The sequence below is a fragment of the Podarcis melisellensis genome, assembly GCF_964234715.1.
Source record: "Podarcis melisellensis genome assembly, chromosome: 14".
In the NCBI taxonomy this organism is placed as follows: domain Eukaryota; kingdom Metazoa; phylum Chordata; class Lepidosauria; order Squamata; family Lacertidae; genus Podarcis; species Podarcis melisellensis.
Genome location: NC_138546.1, coordinates 34,244,977 through 34,271,251, shown reverse-complemented (window position 1 = coordinate 34,271,251; position 26,275 = coordinate 34,244,977). Strand labels below are relative to the sequence as shown.

General features: G+C 44.6%; 1 protein-coding gene across 3 annotated transcripts in view; it reads left to right on the top strand.

Annotated features, from left to right (window-relative positions):
* The window catches only part of NTRK3 (neurotrophic receptor tyrosine kinase 3), a 413,927-nt gene that overhangs the window by 137,624 nt on the left and 250,028 nt on the right, over positions 1-26,275 (top strand). For all 3 annotated transcript variants that reach the window (XM_081888512.1, XM_081888511.1, XM_081888513.1), the window contains exon 4: positions 21,371-21,439. In XM_081888512.1, coding sequence (XP_081744638.1) covers positions 21,371-21,439 — 69 coding nt within the window. The remainder of the gene's footprint in view (positions 1-21,370; positions 21,440-26,275) is intronic.

Below are 26,275 nucleotides of genomic sequence, written 5' to 3'. Positions count from 1 at the left end.
GAAAGTTCCTGTCTGTGGTGTTTGGACATGGAAGGGCTCTATCCATACAGAGGCTATCGCTTGCCGTCCATGGAGATTCTGTGCTTGTGAGCTAAAAGGGTTTGGTGTGAAGTGACACAAGAATGGCTTTCAGTGCAGGGCTTGAGGTTCTTGCCAGCAAGTAAAACAAGTCTTAAAGCTTGATTGCGAATAACCCTGGGGATCCCTTCCAACTCTACAATTCTATGATACTATGATAAAGTCTATATATTCTATGGTTCTATGCAATAATGCTGAGCTAAGTCTAAATACAGTCATACCTTGGTTCTTGAATGCCTTGGTACTCAGACGTTTTGGCTCCCAAACGCTGAAAACCCAGAAGTAAGTGTTCCGGTTTTTGAACATTTTTCGGAAGCCAAACGTCCGACGCGGCTTCTGCTTGAGTGCAGGAAGCTCCTGCAGCCAATCAGAAGCCACGCCTTGGTTTTCAAACGGTTTCGGGAGTCGAACAGACTCCTGGAATGGGTTAAGTTTGAGAACCAAGGTTCCACTGTTTCTACCTTTCCCTGATACAGTGGTACCTTTTCCACCAGCTGGAAAAGGTTTTAGGCAACATTGGCATTGATCATAGTGAATGTCTTTAAACCAATTTGATTAGAAGTTGCCATATGGGCTTTGGCATATGGAGATTAATGAATTCAAGAAATACAGTGGTACCTCGGGTTACAGCCGCTTCAGGTTACAGACTCCACTAACCCAGAAATAGTACCTCAGGTTATGAACTTTGCTTCAGGGTGAGAACAGAAATCGTGTGGTGGCAGCAGGAGGCTCCATTAGCTAAAGTGGTACCTCAGGTTAAGAACAGTTTCAGTTTAAGAACAGACCTCCAGAACCAATTAAGTTCTTAACCCGAGGTATCACTTGTACTCTCTCCAAACTGAATGAGTTTGCCTTAAGACAGAATATGGTGCAATCATCTCCCTGAAAACATCTGTGTGTTTGGCATGCTTTCCATTAATGTGTGTGGGGGGGGGACCCCACTATGAACAAAAGTGTGGCACAATGAAGGGAAGAAGCACGTGCACACCCAGTAATGGCAGGTTCCCCTTTTGCGATGGTGTGTTTGCAGAGAGAGCGTCTTCTCTGCTACTAGCAATGTTAGTTAAAACTGGGAAATCAGGGGCAGAGAGGCATCTATGTTGCAGTCTCCTAATTCAAGGCAGCATTGTGTATGTAAAGCCTTCCCAGTGTCAGGGACTGGGCAGAGGAGGAATGGTGGAGACCGCCTCCCCCTCCTGAACCTTCCAGGAAGGAGGAAGAGGAAGACAGCATAGATTTACAGCAGTGGGCTGTGGGAGGTCGCAGCTCAGAGGCAGATGAGGGGAAAATCATGGGAGAGCCAGAGCAACACCTGGCTGACACATCATTAGAGGGCATTCCAGACCCTCCGTCTACCAGAACCTGGCGAGCCTTGAAAGTAGGAGAACAAAGAGCTCAAAGACAGAGCACACTTAGCAGACCTGTAGTGGTGATGAATGAGGAACTGAGAGAGACGGGTGTGTGGGTATGTGTGTAGATTCACTTGGGACAATGCCGTTATACAAGAGGCTGGGTTCTATAGCCTCTCTCTGTAATGACTGAATGAAAAAAGGACAGTAAGAAACCTTCCCTTGTCTTTATACTTTCCTGGGTCCATCAGCTGGGAGCCGCTGCCAGCATCCTGACATCCAGGTACTGAATAAGTTGCTATGGCCTGGTATGGTATCACAGAACTGTCCTAAACATTCTAACTGTGGAGGGAACTAAGCAGTCAGCAATATGATGTTCACAAACAGTCCAACTTCTGTGAATGAACTGAAAGGTCAGTTTGGCGTGTGGGGGGGGGATTTCACAAAGTTTAATAATAATAATAATAATAATAATAATAATAATAATAATAATAATATTTTTATTTATATCCCGCCCTCCCCAGCCGAAGCCGGGCTCAGGGCGGCTAACAACACTAAAACAGTACAACATTATAAAACATTATAAAAATGAATTAAAATCAAAATTGATGGCAACCATAAACTAAAGTTTTGTAAAGATTGCCAAAGGAGGGAGTCAGGCTGTGCCCTGACCAAAGGCCAGGTGGAACAGCTCTGTCTTGCAGGACCTGCGGAAAGATGTCAAGTCCTGGAGGGCCCTTGTCTCTTGTGACAGAGCGTTCCACCAGGTTGGAGCCGCAGCCGAAAAAGCCCTGGCTCTAGTTGAGGCCAGCCTAACCTCTCTGTGGCTTGGGACCTTCAAAGTGTTTTTATTTGAAGACCGTAAGTTCCTCTGTGGGGCATACCAGGAGAGGCGGTCCCGTAGGTACGAGGGCCCTAGGCCGTATAGGGCTTTGAAGGTTAAAACCAGCACCTTAAACCTGATCCTGTACTCCACCGGGAGCCAGTGCAGCTGGTATAGCACCGGATGAATGTGATCTCTAAGCGAAGACCCCGTAAGGAGTCTCGCTGCGGCATTCTGCACCCGCTGGAGTTTCTGGGTCAGTCTCAAGGGCAGCCCCACGTAGAGCGAGTTACAATAATCCAGGGATGGAATATTGTAGGGAGAGATTTTTGATGCAGGGAAATGAGGGGTTTGTTTGCACATATAACAAACAATCATCCCCAAACAATGATTGCAAAATGAAGGGCTTCATTTGCACATGGGATTTGAAACCAAGACACACAGTCCTGCTTGCCAAATTGGTCCACCACCATACTGTGGTGTTGCTGGCCTTGTGCAGGGTTTCTTTCTGTTGCCAGTGACACACCGCAGCCCTATGAATCCCATATTAGTGTGTGGGCTTATGAGCCGTACGCCCCCCTCCCTTTATTTCAGAAGTAAGCATTCCTTCCACAAAGTGTCTAATTTCGCTTGCAAGACAATTATGGGTTTGCTTCAATGCTATTATTCAAAGATATCTTAAGAGCTTCTCCTCTGCCCACTCAGCTTTTGTTTCAAGAACATCATCTGAGAACTGACATAAATTGTTGCCAGAGAAGCCTGATACCCTCCTCCAGAGCAAGAGAGGAGTGTTTTTGCCCATCATCTTGTTCCTCGCCGTGCCCATGAGGCTGGGAGATGAAGTTGAACCAGAGACACTTCGGGAGAGAAGAGAGAGGGAATATCAGGGGGCTGAATGAAGAAAATTGGGAGGGGCAGGGATTGAGGGCAACAAACAGGAGAGAAGGGCTGGATTGGTGGGACTCACACAGAACGGGCTGCATTTCCCAGGGCCACCTTCCTTTCTGGGCAAACTTCCAAGTGGAGGGTGGTGCCAGAAGAAAAAGTGGGTGGGGCAATGAATGAAAATGTTATCTTGGTACAATAGGCTTGTTTCCAGAGACAGTCACACAGCCCCTCTCTCTTCTCAAACCTAGAGGCATTAACAGAGCTGGGGGAAAACATTTAGGATGCAAAGCAAGTTCAGCAAGGAGTGCAGGCCGGATTACCAAACAGGCAGAATAGGCCTTTGGGCCCCACACCTCTTAGGGGCCCTGTTACAATGGATCAAAATAATATTGATTTGATCTCAAAAGAAAATTGCAATCAAGTTTTCTTAGTTCAATGTGAGGGCCATGGGCATAGCCAGGATTTTTGTTAGGGGCCGGCCGGCCAAAGTTGAGCTTTTTTTAGGGGAGCAGGCAGCAAGCTTTGGTGGGAGGGCAGGCCTCTCCCAGGGGGTCACAGAACCTCTGCCAATTGAATACTTTCAATGCTTTTCAATATTTTTTGTGAATCTAGGGGGGCACTACTCCCAAGGTGAGGGCCCCCCTGAGATTTTGACACCCTAGGGGCTTCCACAGGGTTTAATCTGGCATGGGAGGGGTGTGGGGCATTTCCTCTACCCCTGAGCTGCAGGCCCTTCCTTCTTCCCCGGTTCCCGAGACATAGCCTATGACTTAGTTTCTCCTGACACCTGGAGGTGCCCAATCATCTTCTATGAAAGGCAGAGGGAGAAGGAGGGAGTGGCTGGAGGCTATGAAACTCTCGTTTCATCAATTTAATGACGAGTCCCATTCTGCTAACTCATCCACTTTCCTCCTGCCTCTGAGCATGGGGAGGGCAGGGCTCCTAATAGGCTTGGCATCGCCGGGCACTTCTGCAGGCTTCATCTTGGCCACAGCTGAGTTATCTGAGGTTTCAATTTAGTCTAATATTTGCAGAGACAGATCCACGGCGTGGGCCTGTGGGCCTCAGCTGCGGCTGCTGCTTCTGGGATTTGCTGGAGTAATTTTCAGCACATTCATTAAGGGAGGACAGTACATTCTGCCTTAATGAGGAAAGCTGCTTACTAAACAGGAAACGGAGGGTGGCGGCAGCGGGGGGTGAGGTTGGGAGCACAAGGCTGGTTATATTTTCTTTGGAGGTCAGTTCGGTCCCTCTGAATAGAGGGCAGGAAGCTGTAGCATCAGCCCCCGTCCTTGTTAGGGGTGGGGGAGGAATCCAGTCCAGTTCACATTTAAAAGCGAATCTACACAATTTGCACTTTCTGAAACACTATGGAAACTGAAACACAGCCCTCCTTTGAAATCTGCATGTCTCTGAATTTTGCAATGCAGTTCGCCAGCCAAGTAATGTGTAACCCACAAATAAAGTGTGTATAGAAATAAAGGACTAAATAGGCCAATGTTACATATTACCGCCCCCCCCCCAGCTGAATTATACATTTAAAGGGCTGCTATCCCACTTCAACGGGACACGGGTGGTGCTGTGGGTTAAACCACAGAGCCTGGACTTGCCAATCAGAAGGTCGGCGGTTCGAATCCCCGTGACGGGGTGAGCTACCATTGCTCGGTCCCTGCTCCTGCCAACCTAGCAGTTCAAAAGCACATCAAAGTGCAAGTAGATAAATAGGTACCACTCTGGCGGGAAGGTAAACACGTTTCCGTGCGCTGCTCTGGTTCGCTAGAAGTGGTTTAGTCATGCTGGCCACATGACCCGGAAGCTATACGCTGGCTCCCTCGGCCAATAAAGCGAGATGAGCACCGCAACCCCAGAGTCAGCCACGACTGGACCTAATGGTCAGGGGTCCCTTTGTCTTTATCCCACTTCAAACAGCCATAGCTTCCACCAAGGAATCCTGGGAACTGTGGTTTGTAAAGGTTGCTGAAAGGTATTAGGCTAGCCCTTATTCCCCTTACAGATACCATTCCCAGATTTCTCTGGGAAGAGGGTTGATTGCTAAACCACTCAGCGAATGGTAGCTCTGTGAAAGGTCTCCTAAGAGCTCTCAGCAACCTTAACCAATGACAGCTCCCAGAATTCTTTGGGGGAAAGCCATGAGAGTTTAAAGTGGTGTAATACTGCTTTAAGTGCATAGTTCAGATTGGGCCGCAGTATAAGGCAGCTTCATATGTCTGGAGATTTCTGGAGATAATGTGGACTTGTTTGCAAACGTGGCTTTGGCTCATCGACAACTCAAACAAAAAACAAGCGACATATCTGGGCGAACCAAGTGTTGCTTCTCTCCCTCCTCCTTTCTTGCTCCAAATGAGCAAACACTATTTTGCACACACACCTTTTTATCTTTCAGTCAGTCTGGTGCATTGTGAGGATGGGCAAGCATACACAAGGAATCAGTGTGCAGTTGTGAGTCAAAATGCATGAGATGTGTCAGCTATATGTGAGATCCTTCTAACCTCTGGATCCAGCAAGTGTTAAAGTATAAGCCAGGCTAACTTCCTCTTGAGGTAATAGCATGGGTGATAGGCCATTAAGGGAAACAAAGGAAAGGGGCTGTGTGTGAGACAGCAAATGGGTAGGGCCCCTTCCCCCTGCTCTCAGTTAGTTAGAAGGACAAAGCAGAGTTCGGAACTGAGTTGCAGCAATGTGACCTAGAAGTAAGCAGCAAGCTGGAGAGAAAGCCAGAGCAATGTTTGATAGAAATGCTTGATTTCTGCTTAAATCCAAGGCTGTGGCTATGGGAGAAACAAGATACCATGCTTTCTTTGTACAAGACACTGTTGTTGTTTTTTTTTAGGAGAAAGCAATATTAAAAGTTGGGGGTTGTCATACACAGATAGTGCAGAGGGGGAAGCGGGGATTTGTTTCTGCTGCGAGCAGGAGATTTTCAGTGGTGATAGGGCGGGTGATTGGTGGCTGCGTCAAGGACTGTTGTTGATTGGCTGTTCCTGCGGCAATTGGGCGGGTAATTGACGAGCAGGTAGGCAATTGGTGTTTTCTGTGACGCTTGTGATTGGGAGTCAATTGTGTGAGTGACTTTCGGCACCCCCCCAAAAAAAGCTAAATAACTCTGAGCAATCCTCCCCCCAAAAGCTCAACAGCTACGGGCAATTTCCCCCCATTTTCTTAATTTAGAGTCCTCAAAAATAGAGGGTGTCTTTTACACGGGGGCGTGTTATACATGGAAGAATATGGTAGTTTTGGGGTGCTTATGTAGCAAACCCTTCCATCGTAGCCCCAGGTTGTTGTTGTTTAGTCATTTAGTCGTGTCCAACTCTTCGTGACCACATGGATCAGAGCACGCCAGGCACTCCTGTCCTCCACTGCATCCCACAGTTTGGTCAAACTCATACTAGTAGCTTCGAGAACACTGTCCAGCCATCTTGTCCTCTGTCATCCCCTTCTCCTTGTGCCCTCAATCTTTCTCAACATCAGGGTCTTTTCCTTTTTTTAAAAAAAAAAAATTTTTATTAACAGGCCAATCCCATCACATTAATTCCAAATCACATTAGTTCCAAATTACACAGCCAAATTTTTAAATTTTTGTTGGGGGTACCCATACTTTGTGCTCTGAAAGGGATCCAAACATCTCTCTTGCTGCTGCTTTAATGTAACTTCTCTTTGTTGTTTTCCTCATCTTGTTATTATAATATATTCCTTTCTTTGTGATCTCTGATAATCTCCACAAGCGGGTTGAAAACAAACGTTGTTATATCCTGTGTGGATTTTACACTCCTCCAAGAGCCATGTCCCCCCCCCCAAAAAAAAACCAGACGCCATTTCCGCACCTCCGTACAAAACATTCCCACAGTCTGTCCGTTGATTTCCACAGGCCTGCCAGTCTCTCATCAATTTTCTCAGGGAGCCCTGCCAGGTCCAACTCACATTCCGAAATAGTAAGCCATGGTCCTCCTCCCCCTCGTCCTCCTGTAGGCAGGCCTGCCGTAACAAATCTCTTTCTATTACTGCGTCACACAGAACTTTCATTCCTTCCCAATCTTCCCACCAGCCATGTCTTTGATTAGTAATTTATTTCCACACATTTCTTAATCCTCCTGCTTGTGATCAGTAATTGCAATGATTCTTTTCGGGGGGGGGGGTATTAGGTACTCACATAAGACACATCAGGGTCTTTTCCAGGGAGTCTTCTCTTCTCATGAGGTGGCCAAAGTATTGGAGCCTCAGCTGCAGGATCTGTCCTTCCAGTGAGCACTCAGGGCTGATTTCCTTCAGAATGGAGAGGTTTGATCTTCTTGCAGTCCATGGGACTCTCCAGAGTCTCCTCCAGCACCATAATTCAAAAGCATCAATTCTTTGGCGATCAGCCTTCTTTATGGTCCAGCTCTCACTTCCATACATCACCACTGGGAAAACCATAGCTTTAACTATACGGATCTTTGTTGGCAAGGTGATGTCTCTGCTTTTTAAGATGCTGAGCCCCAGGTTGTATATGTCTGTAAATAAACCACGTGTCATAAAGACACCACAGTCTCTGCTGTGGCTCATTTCTGAAAGGAAACACAAACCCTAGACAAGTCCCTGGAATCTCGCCCCACTCTGAGACTGGGGTGGGATGCAATGGTATAGTAGGACCTCACAGCAGCTTTTGTATTGTTTTAAAGCTGAAAAGGAGGTTCAATGGGAGTAAATTGGCTCAGGGTTATGGCACTGGAAGGGGATCAGGTGTTTAACCCTTTCCCCCATGCTGTTTTCCTGATTGGAATATGTTCTTTCTGAAGCCACTGTTAACCATGTCAGGTGGCGGCAGGGCAGAGATATATATACATGTATTATGCTTATCTATCTCCTTCAACCTCCCCAGGGAGTTTATTAGCATCTTTGGGAAGCAGTTTCCATCAGGAGCACAGAATAAAGATAACATGTTGCCACCATCTCTCTCCCAGCACTGCTGCTCTGAGCCTGTTCCACCTTCCCAACTGCCCTGTGGCTGCTTTATAGCATTTTGCAAAAAGATGTCAGGAGATCCAATTGCAATTCGCCTGTGCAGATCACCTATGGTTCTGCCCTGAAACTGCTGGCATATATAGATGCCTGTTGGACTCAGATTGATTCATCAATAAGCAGAGCCATCCACCCCCTCCCTAGAAAATAAGCAACTGGATTAGCTAACATGAAAGCCAATATGAATTTGGACCTCTGCCTACATTAGGGGGAAGCAGAAAGAGGATGCGAGGAGAAAAATCTGAGCATGGGGAGAGAATCTCACTTGAAGTCTCACGCATTATCCTACCCTCCTTGGTAGAGGACCCTTAGATGAAGTGGGTGCCCCCTCCCAGATTTTGCTCCTGTAGGCTCTTTTATATATCCCTCTGTTCAGCAAAGATTGGCACCTTAAGGGTAGATGTAAATTCTTCCGCAGCTTGGATGTTAAACTGAGCTGGAGAAGAATTTGGGGGATTGAAAACCTCACATGCAGAGTTCATCTCCAAGCCTGAGCTTGAAGAAGTGAGATGGTACATACAGTTGGACCTACTTGAATATCCTCTGTATGTGGGGTGCCATGGAAAGAATGATGTGGACAGTTAACCTGTGTTTGTGAGAAAGGATAGGTGAAGAGCACCAAAAGTCTTACAGACAAAGGTGAGTAAAAAAGCAGCACAGAGTTCTCAGTTTGCGGTGCTAAGCAGAGCATGGCAATATTTTACCAAGGGTGACAATATGTTTCTCTGTGTAGAAATTCCTAATTCATACTTCCCAAAACAAGAAATGAATCAAAACACAGCTATATTTTGAAATTCACAGTTCTCTGGATGTTGCAATATAGTTCTCCAACCAAATGTCTATAAAAATGCATTATAGTAGGGGAGAATGTGCATAAAAATGCATGTATTAGTAAAGATTTTTTTAAAAAAATGCATTATGTTATAGAAAATTGCTTGGGAAATGATGTAAATTAGGTAAAAAAATATGCATTTGAAAACATGTATTACTGGGCGGAACGTGCACTCAAATGATGAGTTTTCATGAGGACCTTTTGTTGTGATGAACACAAAAAGGCAAGACTGGAAGAATAAGCAATGGAGAAAAATTACAATGGACGGATCTGTCCATCCTTTAACCGCGTGTGACCTTCCTGGGGAGATGCCCTTATTAGGCACAGAACAAGCCTTTTCCCCATCAGCCCTGAATTGCCTCACAAGTGAAGCCAACGCCGAAGAAAGCAGTTTACGGGTTCGTGCTTCACTTCTAATTTATTCCAGGCGTGCAGTTTCTTGCTGGCGGCTCCATGCTGCTAATCCACCAGATCAGGATTTCATAGCTGGCAACATGTTATTAAAATGCGTTAAGAGCATCTCCCTGGCAGAAACAAATGTGTCAGGTTTGAAACAGGAAAGGAAGTGGGGAAGGTGACCGTAGAAGGGGACGTGGGTGCTTGAAGGGGGCGGCAATAGGCAATAGGCAATAATAATAATAATAATAATAATAATAATAATAATAATAATAATAATAATATGGTGGGGAGGAATGGGAGCAGGAGGGCTCCTTTCCAGCAGAATCATCCTCCTGCCCTGGCCTTGGACTGATCACAATAATATAGTTTGCAGCTTAATTACAGAGGCTCTTGTTTGTAAGTGTCATTAATGAGGCATCTGGCTTAATTTAGCTGAATAAAAATGCCTCTTAATAGTAGAGCCCGCTTTGCTGGCGCTTAATTGAGGGAAAAGCAAACATGCCATTTCCTTTCACACTAAATTCCAATTGTTCTGGGTTTTACCAAGGAGAGGGGGGAAAACCTCCCCCGTAAAAAACAACAACCTTCAGATGTTTTAAATAAGATGCAAACAAGCAAATGTCGCCAGGAGCTGGAAGGGAGAGCTAGTTTTGCCAAGCCACCTTGGCCTGTGCTTCCCTGTTTGTTCTGCTGTGGAGATGAATTGTGGATGATCATATACCCCAGGTTCTATCAACCCTCTCCATTGTCTTCTTTCCACCCCCTAAGGGAGATATTGAGTTCAAAACTCTACACTGAGAACACCCAATTTTGTGCAGAGAGAAGCTACATAATGAGGCTGTTTCCAACCAAGCTTTGCTCAGAATATTAATGAAATTAATGGATCTAGGTTTGGCATGTCCACTGATTTCAGTGGGTCTACTTTGTGTAGGACTAACATGGGCTACAGCCCTCTGTAATCTATAAATTATGTAAAATCAAGGATTTGCAAATATTAGGATTCACACTTATACCCCTTATTCCAGGAGAAAGCTCCCTTGAATTCATTGGGATTTACTTCAGAGTAGGGAACTGTCCGTTTCAGTTCCCTGGCAGTCTTGTTTTTCCAGTCTTAAATTCAGCTTTCCATGTTGGCATTCAATAATAATAATAATCATGAAAATTCATCAGAATTTCTGTGTAAATTTATCCCAATAAATACCATTTTTGTATGCAGTTTTGACTAATATGCATGTTTTTGCAAAGACTCTTCCCTAATACATTATCTTCGCTTACATCTTCATTTTGATGTATGCTTTCCCATAATATATGCAATTTTGTGAACACTGTTTGATTGGAGAATTGCATCACAAAATTCGGGTAAGTGTGAATTTTGAAGGATGTCTACGGTCCAGCTCCTAGATTTGTATTTAAATGTGTTGTGAATCAAATTTCTCCTCCATCTCTACTTCATTGTGGACATATAAGTATAAAGAAGCAAAGAAACCTGCAGGAAACTGAAATTCAGCCCCCGAGAAACCTAGCTCAGCAAACACATGACTTTTGCCAGATTAACTTTCAGCTGCTTGAGTTGGATTTGACAAACCTATTTGTTTCCTACCTGCCCCCTAATTGGAAATTGAAAAATAGCATTTTTTTCCCTGACCCCCAATTCCCAAATCCATTCCCTCTCCCTCCTCCTCTCTCTCGCACACATCAACCAACTATTTTTTCTTATGGCATCATTATGTTCATTAACTTGTTGGGGGGGACTCAGCCCCCTTAAATATTTTATTGGGGGCGAAGGGAATAATAAAAATAATAATACGACTCCCATCTGGCTGGGTTTCCCCAGCCACTCTGGGAGGCTCCCATCAGAATATTAAAAACACAATAAAACCTCAAATATTATAAACTTATCCATCAAATAGACTTATCCATCAATCCCTAGTCTATACATACACAGTACATGCAGGGACGTGGGTGGCGCTGTGGGTTAAAGCACAGAGCCTAGGACTTGCCAATCAGAAGTTCAGCGGTTCAAATCCCCATGACGGGGTGAGCTCCCGTTGCTCAGTCCCTGCTCCTGCCAAACCAGCAGTTCGAAAGCACATCAAAGTGCAAGTAGATAAATCGGTACCGCTCCGGCGGGAAGGTGTTTCCGTGCGCTGCTCTGGTTCGCCAGAAGCGGCTTAGTCATGCTGGCCACATGACCCGGAAGCTGTACACCGGCTCCCTCAGCCACTAAAGCGAGATGAGCGCCACAACCCCAGAGTCGTCCGTGACTGGACCTAATGGTCAGGGGTCCGTTTACCTTTACCTTACATGCATTGAGAGGGACCTTGGCTCCTAGGATTTGCCTCCTATGGAAGCAGCTCTGGTTGGCATAAGAGCTGGAGGCTTCATCCTCTGGGATGCTGATCTAGACAACTGTTTCAGTGTGCTTCCCCCTTTTCCCCAAGTGGTCTCACATGCAGCTAACCACCTTGGCCCTGTGGTGCTGTGGCAAGAGGGGTGTGTGTGTTTCTGAGAGCTGTCCAGAAACCTAGGCAACTGGTATGGCGACATTAAGTCCTCAAGCAGTGATACCCAGATTCATTTGCTCCTCAAGGTCATTGGCAGCTTGGAGATCTCCTGCCGGGTCCTGCTTCGCTTGAGTTCCATCCAACTAAGTTTTAGCCCGAGTAGATCCATTGAATTGACTGCCTCTAAGTTGGCTATTAGGGTCAGTGGCTCTGCTCAGAGTAGCATTAGCATTGGCTGCAAACTCATGTCCATTCTGTTTTCAGTACCAGGCAGGGCTAAACCATCGCTGAGCAGTTCAGTATATTTTCTGATCCAGAGGAAAACAAAATGTCTTGATGACGTGCTGCTTCATTAGTAATGCAGCTGAGTGCATAATGTCATTGTCTTCTTCTGTAATGGGATTACTGCTTCCCACAGTAATGGGATTCCATTACTGCTTGTTATTTATCTGTTACATTGCTTTCCAGTTCTATGTGTAGAACTTTGGACAAATCTCCAAAAGCAAACACTTCTTTTTTAAAAAAAAAATCTGATGCAAGTGGGCATTATAAATTGGAGTATGCCATAAACCAGGCAAGGTAACTGTGAACGTCTGTGTTGAAATATCACCCCCTTACACACAGATACACACACACAACATACAGTTCTGACATCTGATCCGACATTGGCGACACAGTCCCCAAATCCCACTTGGCAACCTTAAGCGTTAAAAATGTGGCTTTTGTTTATGTATTAAGGGAGCTGTTTGTGGATTTTGTTTGTTCATTATGCTAACATTAATCATAAGACTATAAGAAGAACCTGCTGGATCAGGAAATTGGCTCATTCAGTCCCAGCTTCCTGTTATCATGGTAGCCAACCAGATGCCTGTGGAAAACTCACAAGCAGGATCTGAGCACAAGAGAACTTTCCTCTCCTGCAGTTTCCAGTAACTGGTATTCAGAAGCATCACTGTCTTGACTGTGGAAGCCATCATGGCTAGCCCTATCCTCCATGAATCTGTCTAATCCTCTTTTGAAATCATCCAAGTTGGTGGCCATCATTGTCTCCTGTAGCAGGGAGTTCCATAGTATAACAAAGCACTCCAAGAAGGAGCACTTTTTATGTCTGTCCTGAGACTTCCAACATTCAGCTTCATTGTTCCGAGCACAATTCAAAGTGTTGGTGTTGACCTTTAAAGCCCTAAACAGCCTCGGCCCAGTATACCTGAAGGAGTGTCTCCACCTCCATTGTTCTGCCTGGACGCTGAGGTCCATTGCTGAGGGCCTTCTGGCGGTTCCCTTGCTGCGAGAAGCCAAGTTACAGGGAACCAGGCAGAGGGCCTTCTCGGTAGTGGTGCCCGCCCTGTGGAACGCCCTCCCACCAGTTGTCAAAGCGAAAAATAACTACCAAACTTTTAGAAGACATATAAAGGCAGCCCTGTTTAGGGAAGCTTTTAATGTTTAATAGGTTATTGTATTTTAGTGTTTTGTTGGAAGCCGCCCAGAGTGGCTGGGGGGACACAGCCAGATGGGCGGGATATAAATAATCAATTATTATTATTATTGGATATCCCTGAGTTTTATGAGAGAGGGAGAAAAACTTATTTCTCTCTACTTCCTCCATGCTAAGCATAATTGCATGAACTTGTATCATGCCATCTCTTACTCATCTATGGTCATGTGGTTCAGATGCCTGATTATCGTCTTCCAAAGCAACTACTCTATTCCTAACTTAAAAATGGAAAGCAAAATATTGGTTGACGACAAAAGAGGTTTAAAGACTCTCTCAAGGCAAATCTTAAAAAATGCAGTATAAGCACAGAAAATTGGAAAACACTGGCCTGCGAGTGCTCCAGTTGGAGAATATCCTTTACCAAAGGCATTGTGGACTTTGAAGAAGCACAAACTCAGGACGCAAGGGAGAAATGTGCTAAGAGGAAGGCACGCTTGGCAAATCCTCACCGTGATCAACTCCCACCTGGAAACCTATGTCCCCACTGTGGAAGGACATGTGGATCCAGCATAGGCCTCCACAGTCACTTACATACACACCGTTAAGACTATGTTCATGGAAGACAATCTTACTTGGCTACGAGTGATTGCCAAAGAAACAACAGAAGAAAGACCTTTCCTCTAAACTTATAAAGTCCCAAATGTTGCAACATTTCCTCCTACTGGCATGGCTCCATTCCCTTGATAATGTTTATTGCCCTTTTCTATAATGTGTCCAACTCTACCATGTACTTTTTGAGGTGAGGCAACCAAAACTGTACACATTATTCAAAATGGTGTTGCGCCATATAATGGAATTATGTTATTGGCATTTAAAAAAAAATCTGTACACTGGGCTGACAACTTCCTTAAGTGATGTCTCAGATGGATTCGCCTGGTTTAGATGTTCGGATCAGTGACAGAATGGACAATTTTGTGTTTGTCAGAAAGCTGTAGGAGAGGACTTTGTCTGATATTCGCTATGTTACTTCCTCTATGTCAGCCTTTCTCAACCTTGGGTCCCCAGATGTTGTTGAACTACAACTCCCATCATCCCTAGCTAGCTAGGCCAGAGCTCAGGGATGATGGAAGTTTTAGTCCAACAACATCTGGGGACCCAAGGTTGAGAAACACTGCTCTATGTGGTGGGCAGATTAACTTGAATCTCCTGGTGTGCCAAGTTTGGCGTGTGAACCAAAGGTTCCAATCGCTTCTCAATAATATAGAACACCCACCACTTTTATTCTGGGATGCCAAAATGTTTTTTTTTTGTGATGCCTAGCCCTCCCCCCATCTGAAAAAGGTCTCACCCACATTAACAAGCAGCCCCTAGAGGGTTGGCAATGGATGGCCCCCTGCCCTCTCAGCCACCTCTGCTATATAAGGAAGTAAGGCACACACTAAATACCTAGGGCATTGGTGCAAGCATTGAGTTGGGAGCCAGAAGCGACTCACTCTAGTAGCATTGCCAGTTGTGATTTACATCTCTGCAAAACCCAGACACCCAGTTTTGTGAGCATCCTAGAACCAACTCTTAGTGAGCACTCAAGGTGGAAGGTTTGCCTTCATCCTTTGGCCCCTTCCAGCCTGTACTGTGCTTCTGATGTAGGATTTCTTGCCAGCTGCTTAAAAGTGAAGGGAATGTGGCATGTGGATTATTGTTTTGTTGTTCTCCCAAAGGGAATGAGCGAGGCTGAAAACAAGAACACATCTCCCCACCCCCTGTAGACCTCCATTTACCAGCTAGCGAGGAAGACCTGTTTCCTATCTCCCATTGTGCCCTGGCCTAAATTGTAATAACAACATCATGCTATTTTTGATTCCGTATTTGCGTGGAAAGCTTGCGGTCTCTTTGTGTCTGTGTTTTGCTTTACCTCTTTTAGAATCCAGTTCTTCTCTTGACATTTCTGCTTAATGTAGCAAAACATGACCTTTGCGAAAGGACACTTCCAGAGAGATGAGTATTCCCTTTTTTATTCTGCCTCAGAGTTGCTCCCCCTTTGTCCTTTCTCCCATCTGTTTTCTCTTTCCTCTCCCCTAATCTTTCTTTGATTAGAGGATGGGGAAAAAACAACCACTTTCTCCCCACATCTCAAGCTATGGAATGCTTCTTGGTCCAATTCTTCCCCTATTGGACTTGTCTATTGAGAGATGGATGAACTTGTATGAAAGCTGATTAGATAACACTGAACTTAACTCAGGGTAGGGATGACCAATTCTGACAATTTCAGTTTCTCTATTTTTTTCAGTTTCTCTTTAGTTTTCCAAATTCACACTACAGTTTGCAACTTAAAAAAAAACCCTAGAAAGAAAACACCAGCAAATTTCTTCTAATATACACATTCTTGTATGTGAGGTTGCCTAATAAATGCATTTTTCCTTAAGCATGTTTTCCCTAATATTTATATTTTTCCTCATAAGATGCAATTTTGTATGTTACTTTCACTAATATTTTTCCCTGCACACTTTCTGCACACACCTTAGACTAGACAGTTCATCCTTTTATGACTCCTCTCAGCTGCCATATACACTACATATGCATTTTTGTACACGTTACTTGCTGGAGAACTTTGCTGCAAAATTCAGAGAAGTGTGAATTTTGAAAGATGGCTGCCTTTTAGTTCTTGGATTGTTTCGGAAAGTGAAATTTAGGTAGATTTAAATGCCAACAGAATCCTATTCCCACCCACCCCCATCCCTGTGCTTGTGAGAGCCAGTTTCAAGACCTTGTTGTTTTGATTTCTTGTTGCTATTATAAGAACGGAACGTGCTGCTTTTGCAAAGGAACAAATACAAAAAACAAAGCAGAAAAAACCCTCAACCCCATGGAAACCCCATGTTTCATGACCTTGGAATAAACATTGCCACAAAGAGAGGCAAAAGGTCAACGTGTCAAACTGAGGCAGATTCTGTGTTAGGCTGTGGCTAGAGTCTAATTCTGGCAAAGGTCACTAGCCAGTGGAGAAGAAAGGGGCTGGTGGATGGGTACTGAGTGGAACAAATGAGAGCTAAAAAGTGTGGAATATAGCCAAATATGGACTTAAGGTGGATCCCTGCTGCCAAGGATTTGCCTTGGGTAGAATAGCACCCACAGTGACTGGCTCTTTAAGCAGGCTATAATCCATTTATTCAGGTGCCAAAAGAGGGGTGGGAGCTCAAGAGCTTAACCAGCCTAGAAGAAGTAGAAAGAGATTAGCTTGCTGGAGAAGGAAGGGGAGAAGGGAGAGGCTTTAAGACTTCCAGGTTCTCTTAAGTCCAGGGTAATGAAGTGCCCTCCATATGTATTTGGACTACAACTCCCATCAGACCCAGCTAGTTCCAGTGATGAAAATCATAGTTCAACAGCAACTGGAGAACATCTGGTTTTCCACACCTGTCTGAAAGTGTATATTTTCAGTGTCCTGAGTTGGACAGTGCTGGGAGCATCTTTGTGTGTATTGTCTACCTCCACTGTTGGAAGCTGTATGTCTCTGAAAGCCAGTTGCTGGGGAAAACAAGTGGGGAAGTTGCTATTGCACTCAAGTCCTGCTTGTGGGCTTTCCATAGCCATCTTTTGGGCACTGTGAGACCAGGATACTGGACTAGATGGACCATTGGCCTGATCCAATGGGGCTCTACTTATGTTATTAGGATGTGAGCTTAAGAGGAGGATACCACTGCCTGGCCTCAGCTTCTCAGTGGTGGCTCCTTGGCTACCACCACCCCTCATGGCTCGGTGCTTCTCCTTCAGTTGTGTGCCTCCTTTAATGAACTGCTGCTGAGGGGCCCCAGAAACAACTTTGGTCCACAATGAGTCTAGTAGACTCAAGTAGATTTTGAGTCTAGTAGACCCAATTTGAGTCACTTGACTCAAATTGGTTGTTGTTGTTGTTGTTGTTGTGTATAATTCAGCAATCTCAAAAGTCTGAGAGTCAGTAGCATAGATATTGCAAAGGTGTGGTGATCTTTAATGGAAGGAGAAAACAGTGGTTACCCAGACCTCTTTGCTGGTTGTGAAGGGGCCTCCATGACAGTTTAAGCTTCAGGGCCCCCAAAATGTAGGTCAGCTACTAGTTGAGTGCAACAAACAGTTCCAGGTGTAACTAGGGTTGCTGGTTGCTGAGTGTTTTCTAGTTTTGCCAAAAGTTTTTGAGCTATTTTTATGGAAAATTGGCAAAAACAGCACTGCCAACATGGATTGCTATTTTCCTGGACATTTTTACGATTTCTGCCTGGACACTGCTAGAGACAGTATGGCAGTGATGATCAAACTTGGCCTTCCAGCTGTTTTGGGACTACAATTTCCATCATCCCTGACTGGTCCTGTTAGCTAGGGATGGTGGAAGTTGTAGTCCCAAAAAACCTGGAGGGCCAAGTTTGGCCATCACTGCAGTATGGCAACCCTACGTGTAACAAGGAGAAAGCTCATGGCAACTGATGAACTCTAGGAAATGTGGTGGTGGGGAAGCTGGACCAGAATGGTGCCAGGGGTGATGGAGACCTTGTATAAACAGAATGGAAGAGCTCTGAGAAGGAACGTGATTTGATTCATCGTCATCACCAGCATTTTGGTTCCAATAGCCCTTGCCTCCTCCTAGCGGTTCACAGTGCACTAAAGCCATACAGATAATTAGGTAATGTAAAATATCTAAACCAGAGAAAGTGAGGAGAGTGGGGGAATCAAAACACCAATATCCTGATTAAAAATAGTTTGAAAGCCGGATGAAATACATGTGTGTATTGCTTTCCTAAAGACAATGGATGGAACTAGTTTAGCACTTTTGCAGCCAAGTTGAGGCACTTTTGCAGCCAAGTTGCTGCCACAGAGAAGGCTCTGCCTCAGATTCCCACCCATGGAAACACTAGGAATATAGGAAGTTGCCTTGAGTTTGGCTTCCGATGCTGTGGTTAAAACCTTAAAATATATTCATCCTTCAATCTGTTGTACAGCACTGGGGACCATTCAAGAAGGGGCCATATCAGTGGCAGAGTTTGATCAGTGGGAAGACCTCTTGCTGAGACCCTAGAGAACTACTGCCAGTCAAAACAGAATAAGTGGACACACGGTCTGTTGTTGTAGAAAGCAGCTTCCTAGGTTACTCGCTGATGCTTTCCCCTTTATCATGGGGCGAGGAACCTGTGACCATCCAGTTGTTGTTGGACTACAACTCCCAGCATTCCCTGATCATTGGCTATGTTGGCTGGGGCAGATGGGAGTTGGAGTCCAGTTCCCCATCTCTGCTTTACTACGCAGAGTTGTGTGTTGGTGTCACCTCTATAGAAAACAGCACTTTTCCTCTGTTGATGTCCTTGTTCTTTCTCAGCTCCCTAAGTGGTACGGGGAGGGGATGTGAAAGGGTGGGGTTTTGGATGCTGGTTTGTAAATGCTGCCTGTGGAAAACTGATTCTGCCCCCCTCTCTCTTTTTGTCTTTTCCCGCTGGAGTGGAGGGGACTTCTCAGAGGTTGTCTTGGGTTGCCATGGCAGCAGCCTCATTCGGTGTGAACATGGCAAAGATGGAAAAGGCAAATTTAGATCCCGTTTTTTAAAAAAATCCTTGCGGTATTAAAATTCCTTGCTGTGCTTTCATAAGGATGGCCTGCCAAATACTCTCCCCATCTTGCTATAGTTTGTTATGTGTACACACCCAGCAACCATGTTTCCACAACCCACCTTCCATTAAAAACACAAAAATAAAAAAGTATGGTTATTAAGGCCTGCCTCTGGTCCCATCTGCACTATATGTTTAAATAGTCCAAATGTTGGGTGTAAAATATTGTGGAGCAGGTATTTTAAGGAGGTCAGTATGTGAAGGGGATGAAGGGGTGTGTGACAGTGAGTGAGTGAGTGACAGACACACACATACACACACAGAGAGAATTTTTCCAAAAGGAGATAAATATAATATGATAAAGGGACGCGAGTGGCGCTGTGGGTTAAACCACAGAGCCTAGGACTTGCCGATCAGAAGGTCAGCGGTTCAAATCCCTGTGACGGGGTGAGCTCCCGTTGCTCGGTCCCTGCTCCTGGCAACCTAGCAGTTCGAAAGCACGTCAAAGTGCAAGTAGATAAATAGGTACCGCTCCGGCGGGAAGGTAAACGGCATTTCCGTGCACTGCTTTGGTTCGCCAGAAGTGGCTTAGTCATGCTGGCCACATGACCCGGAAGCTGTATGCCGGCTCCCACGGCCAATAAAGCGAAATGAGCACCGCAACCCGAGAGTTGGCCACGACTGGACCTAATGGTCGGGGGTCTCTTTACTTTTACCTTTATGATATGATAAGTTGCCAAGAGGGGGAATACAATACCACCACCATACTTTAAAGCAGTTACATACCATTTTAAACCTCCATGGTTCCCCCAAAGAATTCTGGGAACTGTAGTTTGTAAAGGCTTCTGAGAGATGTTCCCCTTGCAAAGGAAGAATTCAAAGAGTTCTCTGGGGGATTGGGTTGTTAAACCACTCTTGAGAATTATAGCTCTGTGAGGGGAATAGGGCTCCCCTAACAACTCTCACTACCCTTCACAAACTACAGCTTCCAAAATCCTTTGGGATGAGGAGAAGCCAGGACTGTTGCAACACTGCTTTAAGTGTAAACTGCAGATCTGTGAAAAATGGGCTGGGGTTTCAATTATAAGTTTTCTTACCTGCCCTTCTCCATGAAGTCCCAGAGAGGGTTACAACAATGTAGTTATAAAAACAAAACTCCTTCAATTCTACAAATTTAATAAATAAAAACAAGCAGAAGCATTCCAGAACAGTGTAAATTGAGCAAAAGAGGTGGGTCCCACAAAACAAAGTACCTTAACTGTCAAAAGCCAGCAGAAGTTATGTAACAAAAGATCCTAGTGGGAATGAGTTCCACAGTTTAGGGGCTGCCACAGAGGAAGCTCTCTCCTGGCCTTTCCCAGCACTTCTGAGCATGGTGGAAAGACCAAGACAACTCCTTCTGCAGATCTTAACACTCCTGTTTAGAGTTATAATTGTTTCACATACATTATCTTGTTCCAATGGCTCTGTAAGGCAAAGTCATTGGGTTGTCTCCAAGTACCGTATTTTTCGCTCTATAACACGCACCCGACCATAACACGCACATAGTTTTTAGAGGAGGAAAATCCGTAGGCATGCCACCCGTAGGCATTCCCTCCATAACACACACAGACATTTCCCCTTACTTTCTAGGAGGAAAAAAGTGAGTGTTATGGTGCAAAAAATATGGTATGTCCTAGTCAGGGTAGACCTATGGAAAGTAATGGACCTAACGTGGGCATGTTTATTAACTTCAGTGGGTCTACTCTGGATAGGACTAGCATTAGAAACAACCTAGAATTATTATCTCCATATTGAAGACGGAGGATCTGAAAGAGAGAGAGAGGGAGGGAGGGAGGGAGGGAGAGAGAGAGAGAGAGAGAGAGAGAGAGAGAGAGAGAGAGAGAGAGAGAATTGCCAAAGTTCAACTATAAGTCCCAGCCCAACACTGAATTAGGTACAGTTAAGCCTCTCAATGAATTAAATTTTGCAGAATAGTAAAAGTGGTGGAGCGAATAGTGGAAAATAAGAGCTATAATGCAAATTGCATAATTTCTACAGCTTGCAGAATTAATGTCACAGAATTTTGATTGCCTGGGCATTTAAAACAACAACAACAACGACATTGTATGGAATACTTACCACACTGATAAAACAGCTGTTTAGGCATTGGGCCCACTTTGACATTAATATTAGAGTACCAATAGATCCTTGGAAATATTGGCAATAGATTTTTCCTTGTTTAATTAGAATCATTTATTCATGCTGAGAGAGCACATTTTACAATATATTGATTTTTCATTTTATCTTTCTAATTTTGGTTGTCGTGGGGAAAGACTACCTTAATTTCTCTTTTTCTGCTGTGAATCCCCCCCCCCCAACTTGTAATATCTCTACTTCTACAGGGTAATTATGAGCTGAGCTCAGTTGCAGAAGTTGCAATGCGGAGATAATTATTCACAGTAAATTCTTCCTCTCTCTTTTTTTCTCCCCCTCTCAGAAACCTCTCTGGTAACCGGCTGACTACGCTGTCATGGCTACTCTTCAAGACATTGAGACTTACCGAGCTGTAAGTTTTTACTTGGGACATGGGTGTTTTCTGCAAATACAAATGGGAGGGGGAAGGCCAAAGGAAGTGTCAGTTAAGGGTCCTTTTCAGGATGCAAATGGGAGGGGAAGTGGCAGTTAGGAGACCTTTTAAGGATTCAAACAGGATGGAAACATTGGAGGAAGGTGTAGTTAAGGGTCACTTTTAAGCAGAAATGCATATTAACGATACAGTCATGGCTGATGCAGGGAAATGGTGATCCTGTGTTAACCCTCCTCCTCTTCTGGAGGTAAAAAAATTGGGACACAGGTGGCGCTGTGGTCTAAACCACCAAGCCTCTTGGGCTTCCCGTTCGGAAGGTTGGCAGTTCAAATCCCCATGACAGGGTGGAGTTCCCATTGCTCTGTCCCAGCTTCTGCCAACCTAGCAGTTCGAAAGCACACCAGTGCAAGTAGATAAATAGGTACTGCTGCGGTGGGAAGGTAAATGGTGTTTCCGTGCACTCTGGCACTTGTCATGGTGTCCCATTGCACCAGAAACAGTTTAGCCGTGCTGGCCACGTGACCCAGAAAGCTGTTTGTGGACAAACCCTGGCTCCCTCGGCCTGAAAATTGAGATGAGCTCCGCACCCCGTAGTCAAATTCGACTGGACCAAACTGTCCAGGGGTCCCTTACCTCTTCTGGGATGTGTTGTGAAACCTGCCTGGTCTCAAAAAAGGGGGCAGGGGAATCACAGGGCTGAACTACCCAGGAGGCTAGGTAAGGTGATCATTTCAGGTGGCAGATCCCTATATGGATCTTCATAACCCATCTTGTTCCTTATGTAGATCTTTCCTTTCCCCTTTTTCCCTGGCTGGAAGAGGGAGGGAATGTCATTTTCTGGTTTCCTTCAGGTGCCAAAATGTCTTGGGCTGGTCCTGGGCAAGGGAGGAAGAGAAGTTTGCATTGTTGCATTGGAGCAAATCCCCCATGAGAAAAGGTTACAATGTTTGGAGCTGTAGAGCTTGGGTCAGGGAGACCTATAAGTTAAGGGAGGATATGGCAAAGGTATACAAAAGTATACATCGTATGGAGACTGTGGACAGGGAGAAATGTTTTTCTCCTTCTCTCATAATACTAGAATCGGGCACCATCCAATGAAGCTGAATGGCGGGTGGTTCTGAACAAACAAAAGAAAATACATTTTCACACAGCACATAAAGAAACTATGGAATTTGCTCTTGCGAGATGTTGTCATGACCGGCATGTTGGACAATTTTAAAAGGAGGTTACATAAATTCATGGGGGATACGGCTATCCACACCTACTAGCCACCTCCCCTGTCAAAAACAAGATGCCCCTGAATGACAGTTGCTGGGAATCACAACTGGGGAGAATGCTGTGAAGCTCAAGACCTAATTTCTGACTTCCCATGGGCATCTCATTGGCCACTATGAGAACAGAATGCTGGACTAGATGGGGCATTGACTTGATCCAGAAGACTCTCCTTATGTTCTTTGGCACATCTTAGCTGTAGTTTTTAGGCAGACCAGAAGAAGCAATGGCTTTTTGACCTCCCTCCTCTGCAACAACTGAAGCACTTTTCCAACTACTGCATGTGAGATAGGCTAGCATCTCCCTTGGGGCCTAGCAGGTCTGCAGCTTCCTGAATTATAAATAAAGCATTCAGCGCCATATGAGAAGAATAAGTGGACATGAAATCAATGGAGTGGTGCCCTGGTGACCTGTTTTGTTGAGTTTTAGAAATAGTTCTGTGTCAGAAATAAAAGCATATACGTTATGTAGGATTCATCCCAGAGGATCATGGGAATATCTCATTCATTCTCACCTGTGATCAATAGAGCTGTAAGTGAGAAGTGACTTATGGAAGAATAAAGACCAGTCCCTCAAGTGGGACTCAGTATGTTATCACCAGTGTAAACTCAGCATAGATGCTCCCCCCCTACCGTCAAGTCATTACATGAATAAAAGACTGATAGTCATATTGCAGAAATAAAGCAAAGCCCATGCTTGAGGGAGACGTCTGGCTAAAATGCTGAATTTGGAATTGATTCTCTGTGCTAATGGCAACTCAAACGTTGTCATGCCCTGGCTTCAGATAATAGCTCGATTCAATTCAGTTCATGTTCAAATGTGAATTTACATAATTTGTAGTTTCCTAAACAATGCATGAACTGAAACTCAGCCGTTCTTTGAAATTTTCACTTTTCTGAATTTTGCATTGCAGTTTTCTGCCCAAGTAATCTGCCCTAAAATGCATGTATTAAATTGTTGTAGAAATATAGCGTACAAAAATGCATTATATTAGAGAAATGTGTTTTGGAAAAATGTGCATACTAGGAGAAATTGCATATAATATATATTAGGAGACATTCACATTAAGCTGATGACAAATTTTCATGAGCAGCTTTTTAAAAATTGCAATCTGATTTTGGAGAACTGAATTTAAGATTAGGAAAATGCAAAAACTCAGAGAAACCATGAACGGTGTATTGGCCCATCCCTAGCGAGAGCCCCTATCTCTTGGTAGAGCACACTTCTTTATATTCATAGCATATGAGATTTAATTCTCCATTGAAATGATCCGAGATAGGCGAACTGCAATAAAGAGAGTCGATGGAGTGCTGTTGATCCTTAATGTGGACAAGACTGGACTAGATTTACCAAACATCCGACTCTGTATCAGGACTAAGCTACATTTAATGCTTATCGTGTAGTTTGCCCTTGTGTGCAAGCCTTTTCTTCCCAAATTATCAGTATAGGTCCGCCTTTTAAGGTTCAGGAGCCTGGTGTGGGTCTTGGGGGAGCTTTAACCCTTTAACAGTACAAGAAGATCCTTGCCAGATCAGACCAAAGCTCTATTTAGTCCCGTATTTTGTTCTCACAGATTCCTATGGGGAGCCCGCAAGCAGGACATGAGCGCAACAGCAGTCTTTCCACTTATGTTCTCCATCAAGTGTTATTCAGAGGCATGATCAGAGGCAAATTCAGAGGCATGCCTTTCTCTTTTCCCTTCCACCCGGCATACCTATGGGGAATCTTGTAGGAACAAGACATTAGGCTGGCAACACTTTCAACCTGAACGTACAAATTAAAAAATGCCGTCTGAATGCACTTGCCCTTTCCAGGAATAAGTATTGCTAAATAAGTCTCTAGAGGAGGAAACTTCCAGCTCATCTGGCTATAGCTCTGCAATGGCTCTTAAACAGATGGCTGGAAAGGAGGGAAATTAACTTTACAAGGGTGCTAAGAATAGAAGAAAATTACCTCCTCCGACTTGGAAATACTTTCTAAGATGTAACTTTGTTGTAGATAACTCCACATGGCTTGGGTCGGTCTGACATCAATGCTGTGAGCCTAGGGCTGAGCAAATCAGTCTATTACTGGTCCATGAAACTTCCTTTAAATTAAATTTGCTTCAAAAAAACGAACAAACCCCACATGAAAAATCACATTTAAGCATGTTTTGAAATGTATCTATCCTCAAAATACACTTTTAAAAATACATTTCAAAAAAAGTTTTTGAATATATTGGGTTGAACTCATTTTGGTGCTAAGTTTAACTTTTAGGAGACATCTGAAACCAGCCCTGTATAGGGAAGCTTTTTAATACGTTATGTTTTATATATGTTGGAAGCTGACCAGAATGGCTTGGGCAACCTTGTCAGGTGGGCAGGTTACAAAGAATAAAATTATTATTATTATTCTGTTAAAGTCAGTTAGCGGTATACTTGTTGTGCTTGTGGAACTTTGCTGCAGAAGGGAAAACACAAGTACAGTGGAACCTCGGAAGCTGAATGCCTTTGAACTTGAACGTTTCGGCTCCTGAAAGATTGTTCCATTTTTTGAACGATTTTCAGAAGCCAAATGTCCAGCATGGCTTCCACGGCTTCTGATTGGCTTCAGGACGCTCCTGTGGCTAGTTGGCCTTGGTTTTGGAGCTGTTCTGGGAGTTGAACAGACTCCCGGAAGAGATTAAATACGAAAACCAAGGTATGACTGCACATTACCAACCATTGCTGTGTAATGGATTGCACAACAAGAATCAGCGGTTGCACAACAAGCATCCATTAGTTACATTGGATTCCTTTGTGGTGCAGCCTTTAAACTCTGCCATCCACTAATGCCGGGGGTCTCGCAGTAGAAGACAGAAAATGCTGGAGGTGGCCCATTTAAGCTGCCAAGAATTGTGTTTTCAACATTTGAAGAAGTACAAAATCCAGTGTGGGTAGCTATTTTCTGATCCATGCATTAGTCAGAGAGGTTAGGGTTAGATTGGTTCACATGGGAATGTGCAAACGTCAGATTTCTCAAGCATCCCTAGGTGGGCTATAGATTTTCCTCTCTCCTGTCATTCTCTTGCAGCTGGCCTGTGACATTTTCATCTTGTCTGCTCCTCCTTTGCAATGCTCCTTGCTGAGCCTACCACTGGGGGCAGACAGACGTGCTGAAAAGTCAACACTGGTCATCAGGGAGAAATGTAAAATGTTATTACTTTGCACCCTGCTATGCAAAGCTCATTGGAAAAGCAGCTTTTCCTACAAGGCAAGGGGGGAAACTGCAGAGAAGTCTATTTCCTACCAATGCTGGCTCTACTTGGAGCAGTCCCACTGTCATTATTAACTTATGGCAGGCATGGCCAAACTTGGCTCTCCAGATGTTTTGGGACTACAGTTCCCATCATCCCTGACCACGGTCCTGTTACCTAGGGATGAATGGGAGTTGTAGTCCCAAAACATCTGGAGAGTTTGGCCATGCCTGACTTAAGGGATGCCCAAGCCCTGCAGCGCCCTCTAGAGGATGCTAAAGGAACAGAGAGGGTTCAACAGACCCAACCATTGACAATTCAATGGTCCC